General features: G+C 35.7%; 1 protein-coding gene across 1 annotated transcript in view; it reads right to left on the bottom strand.

The window, feature by feature from the left end:
- LOC106867776 (cubilin) overlaps positions 1–6210 on the bottom strand; it is a 426298-nt gene that overhangs the window by 126943 nt on the left and 293145 nt on the right. The window contains exons 6-8 of the mRNA XM_052972560.1: positions 3772–3865; positions 1381–1505; positions 97–249 (exon numbers count right to left, since the gene is read on the bottom strand). Of these exons, the coding sequence (XP_052828520.1) occupies positions 97–249; positions 1381–1505; positions 3772–3865 (372 nt within the window). The remainder of the gene's footprint in view (positions 1–96; positions 250–1380; positions 1506–3771; positions 3866–6210) is intronic.

The following is a 6210-nucleotide window of genomic DNA, read 5'->3' as shown; positions in this document are numbered from 1 at the left end:
GGGGGGGGGTGAATCTTGAATGGCTCTTTGTAGAAGATCTATCTGAAAAAGATGATTAAGCACAATCAGGTAATATAAAAAAAAAATGCTGCCTACCTTTTTGTTCTGAAATAAATTTAGCTTTAAATCCACGAAAATGTGCTTTATCATTTGTGATGAATGTTATATACATCTTTCTGCCTGTGCTGATAAATTCGGGGGTGTCACTTCCGCACCACGACCCTAGTTTGGGGCTACGTGGAGTGCCACCTACAAGAAAGTAAGAATTAACAAATTAGCTCATTTATTTTGCTGTCGATCAAGAATTGAATTGTTAAATTTGTGAACCCGAACATATCAGTCTGGCCATCAGACTTTCAAGATTTCGGTCTTCTTTGGCTCTTGTTAGCTGATGTAATCACCGATAAAATATCTAATAAGCGGTGACATATTTAGTTGAAAGGCTTTTCAACAGTGTCTGGTATAATCTCAGATTTAAAATCATCGTAGCTAATTCTATTGAGGTAAAAATGTCACTGGTAATTTTATTGCGACGTGGTTACAACGCGACATGATAACAGAGTAAGGCAATACATCTTTGGTGAGATCAGTTCCATGATTTCTTTCGACAGAATAAATATATCACGAAACAATGAAGTTATTTTTTTATTTTCCCGAGAGTAAATACTTTTCATATCATTGCTAATGAAAAATAAATTCGAAAGCAAAACTTATGGCTGTCAAATTTTCTCAATATTAGCAAGAAAAAAAAAACAAAAAAACAAACAAAAGAAATCAAAGTAAAAGATACTTTAAGAAATGAAATGGTAAAAATTGTTGATAGAATATAACATTTCAAATTGGAGGGGAAAAAATGCATCTTAAATAATTTAGAATGTTACCATTTTGACATTCAGTGACGAAGCGTTAAATTTTTGCTGTTCTGTCATTCTTTATATCTTTATCTGTAGTAGGATGTCTTCCTTTTTGTTTATTGTTCTTTTAGAAAATTTTTAAAAACTTTCTAATCGCTGGATGAATTTTTATCTGTATGTTTGTGCGTGTGTTGTATGTGTGTTTATGCGCTTGAGTCAATGTGTACACAAACACAAACACACACACACACACACACACACACACACTGTCTTTGTGTTTGTCTCTTATCATTTCACAATTGGTGTCTGCTTGTTTATGGATTTGTAACTTAGCAGCTCAACGAAAAGGCTATGACAAGAGTATCAGATATTAAATAAGTAGACACATATGATTGATTAGCTTCGTCGCACGTCCAATGGTTGGAACATGTGAAACACACACACACACACACACACACACACACACACACACAACGCACAGAGGAAGACATCAATAGATAATGAAATGTGCCAAGTAACCCCTTACCGTCGTATACATGAACAACATCCTTAGAACAGTCAGTAGAATTCTCCATTTCTGTATCAAGCACCTTTAGTTTAACGATTTCCAGAGCATCATCAGTTGTGATTAGCCAGTTACAGGATAAACTACTGCAAAAGATCATAGAAATAACAAGACGATCATATCGTTATCTTTTTAGAGAGAGAGCGATACAATATATAAAAGGTATTGGTATTCAGAAGACCCAAGATGGCAGGTAAGGCTATGTAAGTGTTACCGGAGGACCGTAATTAGACTCTCGGTTCGATCATAATACATGTAAGGAGTCTAATGCGGTTGTGTCTGAGCATGTAAATGTTTAATAAAATGAGACACAAGGCTGTGTGGAATTTATAGGTCATTTATAAAAAGAAAGGTAGCCTTACAGCTGTTTCTAAGTTCCAGCCGTTTTTTTAAATTTTGGAATTTATTGCGTTTTAAAATTTTGGAATCTATTTTTTGCGAGAATTCTATTTTTTAATCATTTTGGAATATTTTTTTTCTAGTTAATTTTAGTTAAATTTTGTTTATTTTCAGATCATTAAAATGTAATGTCAAATTAAGAAAAACGAGCATTTTCGACACCTCTTTCCTTTTGCTTTTAATCAAGGTTCTAAGGCCGCAAAAGCTGCTCGCAACATTTGTGCTGTGTATGGAGAGGGTGCCATAGCTGAAAGAACTGCTCGTGATTGGTACGCCAAGTTAAAAAATGGAAATTTTGACTTCAAATACGCACCTCGTTCTGGCCGTCCAGTTGAGTTCGATGAATAGCGATTAAACCAACTTTTGCACGAAAATTCTCGTCAAACGACAAGGGAACTGACAGAGAAAATGGAATGCTCCCACACTGCTATAGAGAAGCATCTTCACTCGATGGGAAAGGTTCAGAAGTATGGTGCATGAGTTCCGCATGCTTTAAGTGACAACAAAAATCAATGAGCCAAATGGTTTGCTTGCTCGTCACCGCTCAACTCATGGATACAAGCAACGATTTCTTTACTGAATTGTTACTGACATCGAAAAATGGTGCCTGTACATCAATATGAAACATCGTAACGAATGGCTTAGCCTCGGTAAACAAGTGACACCGCGCGTGAAACAAGATCTTCATCCGCGTAAAATGATGTTGTTCGTATGGTGGGACTGAGAAGGGATTATCCAATACGAATTGCTTGAACGGAACCAAACGGTCAACGCGGAACACTACGTTCAACAGATGGAACAACTCAACACGGCTATTCAAGAGAAAATACCTAATCGTCAGCATGGAGTTCTTCTGCTGCACGACAGTGCCCGCCCTCATATCGCCAATATGATCAAGGAAGCCATTCAAACGCATGGCTGGGAAGTGCTGCCACATCCGACGTACTCTCCTGATTTGGCACCAAAGATTTCCACCTCTTTCGATCTCTTTCAAATTCTATGCGCGGAGTTTCGTTCAATACTGATGCAGAATTGAGAGGTTGGTTGGATTTCTTCACAGGATTTCCTTGAACTTTTTTATGTCTGCCTTCTTAAAATAAATTTCCTCACTTTTTTCCTCAGCCGCAGCTATAAAATAATTTTTTTTTCCACCTTCATCTTTTCAATCTTCTGGTCTACAATTTCAAAACCTTTCAGCAATTCCTCCTCAGACGTTGTTACGTCTGAATAATTCAAACCTTCATACATTATGAAAAAAACACATAATGCACTTCCCCTTTCAAACAAGGGGAGGGGGGCAGCAGTAACAAAACTGCCGTAAGGCAGCAAAAACAAGTATCTCAAGAGACAATTAATAACAAATATAATTCCAATTTAACAATCCCTCACCAATCTTTCGAACGACGCGCAAACAAAATCATGACCAATTCGGTCAGAGATGTTTGTAACAACGGTGAAAAAACAAAATCAATGTTAATTTTGTTTATGCATTTGGGCAAGTCTTATCTGTATTACCAGACAATTGCAAAAACTGTTTAAAAGAATTGAAAATTCTGCAAAAATCCTGTACACATTCTTCATGGTTCAAAACGTGGCTTACTTTTTATTCAAGCTGAGAATAAACGTTTCGTGAATAGCGAAACAGCGAAAGTACTCTGTGTCAAGAAAGTATTCCGTATTTGAGAGGAGGGACACAGCAAAGCAGTGATTCCGTTGTGCAAGACGTAGTCCGGATGCTGCCCGTATTCTGAGTCAATGTTTCCTAGATTTTTGAGAAGATCGTAATCACCGGGCAGCCATTTGTCAGTTGTTGCTCGCAAAAATACGAGCGACAATGAAAATGCCACTCTGTTGTGTATTGGGTGTATGTGGGTGTGTTTGCATGCATGAGTGTGTGTATGTATAGAGTATACATGAGAACAGACAGAAAACAATTAAGCTAGAATTACTTACTCAAGGTAATTGTCTGGATAATAAGGAGAAGTAATTGTTTGCCAGCTGTAAGGATGGGACGTATATGACGTCGTGGCTGTACAGATTTTGCTACCTGCAAACACAAAAAAATAAATATTACCATTATAAATACATCTTTACTAGAGAGGAGTTAAAAATAATTATTGTCATAGTAATTCACATCAAGGACAGGGGAGACAACTTCAAATTTAAATTCATCAAATCCATAGCGAGGAGACAAACATTAGATTAATAACTAATTCGGCAGGGAAAATAATCCTCGATTATGGATTTATTAAAATTAGCAATTAAAGCTAAAAGTCATTTAAAAAATACCGAGGTTTTCCATCCTTGACTTTATGATCCTAAGTTATTCATTCTAGTGATAGATATTTTCTCATTAGTACGTGTGTATTTCTTATTCATTTACATTTATTTCATCGCTACATTGAATATCTCAGTTCTCGCTTTGCTGTTAATTCGTCGTACAGCAAGCGTCCCTGGGCAATATTTGCCACCACCAGTAATTGTATTCCATTCTCTGATGATAAACAAAGTGATTTGCTGTATACAGGTGATCTACGTTTTTAAATTTATCAGCTCCGAATACTTGACATCTTCTGCTTGGCGATCTTTAAATAAATATAACAAAGTTATGTTGTGCAAAGTAAATACAAATCCGTTAGGTTCTTAGAAATGCAATGACACAGCGATCTGGAAACCAAAATTAGTCCAATTCGCAGATGAATCTTCCTCAAGAGGTGCTTAAAAGTTAAAGCAGCAAGCAAAGACAATAATGTCAATACAAACTGGATCTGATATTTAAAGTTATTAAAGGAGTTTTTTGGGTGTTTATTTAAGGAAAATGATTGGAAGGAAATTTGACTGATAATTCTTGTTAGTCGAGCACCGGCATGGCGGCTCCATTGTTATGTAATTCTTGATGAATGTAAAGAAGTCAACAACAATGGAGTCAAATTACCCTCAAATCGTTTGGTATTCACTTCATAACGAATAAGAAATATTTAAACCAACACGAATATATGAAATAAATATATGAAAAAATAAAAAAATAAAAGAAACAGAACTCATTACCAATAACGGGTTTATCTTTTGGGATTAGGAGGAAGCAATAATGTTTACCAGAACTGCTCGTACTATAGCATGTTTTGCTCCCGGAACTTTGCCGACATTTATTCAAATGTAATAGTTTGTCTCCTATAAAGCTGCTTTACAAAATGACAGCAGCAAAGTTTGTAATATTGTCTCTGATCTCCGCTTAGCTATCTAGCAAAAGACTCACTGCAACAATTCTTACATATGTAGAGAGATGTTCATTTTTACAGGGAACATTGCATTGATACCTGTTATTCTCAACGAAGTGTGTTCACTCAGTCTCTATTGATTTAATTCCTCCCTTCTCAATACTTTGTTTTGTTACGTTTCAGGCATATCTGTTAGTGTTTCTTTTGTCCCTCTCTCTCTATATATTTTCTACGTTATGACTTGCTTCTCATAACGTTTCTTATTTAAAATATTATTTATCTACCAACACATGTGTGCTTCTTAGCAAACAAAACAGACGAAAACATTTCTTTAAACATTGCAACTTCCCATAAAACCCTCTTTGGCAAATTTCCGATCGAATATGTCCCTTCTTTTTCCCTATCCGGCTGTTTTGGTCTATCAGTTATTTTTCTTCAGCATAAGTAAGCAAATGTTAATAGTTGACATAGCATTGATCTGTTCATGACACTACACAATTTTCTTTCATAACTATAAATTTGTGATGATTATATTCTGCCAAATCTATTGAATGTATTTAATAGCTTTTGCTGGCCTCAATAGTATCACTTCTCTTCCGTTTCCAAAACTACCCCCCACAACCTCTCCTGACCCTGTATATATTGCATACTAATTAATCATATCCTTTTATAACAATGTGATAGTAATCTGTAATGGTGTGGAGTTGACAGTAAGAAGCTTGGTTTTATCAAACTCGCCGAGGTTAAAACATTCCATGTTCATAAAAGATATGACAAATTTATTATGGAAATCTCTTATGCCCTCTCTCTCTCTCTCATCCTCTCTCTCTCTCATCCTCTCTCTCTCTCATCCTCTCTCTCTCTCTCTCCTTCTTTCTCTCACTCCCACTCTCTTTTAAACCCAATGATTTAAACAGGATCGATTAAGCGAGGTATAAAATACAGCTGCATCAAGAAACGACAGACAAAAACAATAAAAACAAAACTACAACAGCAGGAAAAAAATGACAACACAAACAATAACAACGACGATAGAAACACATGCAAACCACAAATAACATTATCTTATTAAACGGAATATTATTTTCTCTACGTTGTCAAATACGATTATTTTGTAGAAAATGATGAATTGAAAGTAATTGAAACTAAAAGATAAAAGATGGGCGGGTGGGTG

Source organism: Octopus bimaculoides, chromosome 13, assembly GCF_001194135.2.
Source record: "Octopus bimaculoides isolate UCB-OBI-ISO-001 chromosome 13, ASM119413v2, whole genome shotgun sequence".
Classification (NCBI taxonomy): Eukaryota; Metazoa; Mollusca; class Cephalopoda; order Octopoda; family Octopodidae; genus Octopus; species Octopus bimaculoides.
Note: the sequence above shows the minus strand (reverse complement) of the source record. Positions and strands in the feature narration are given on the sequence as shown.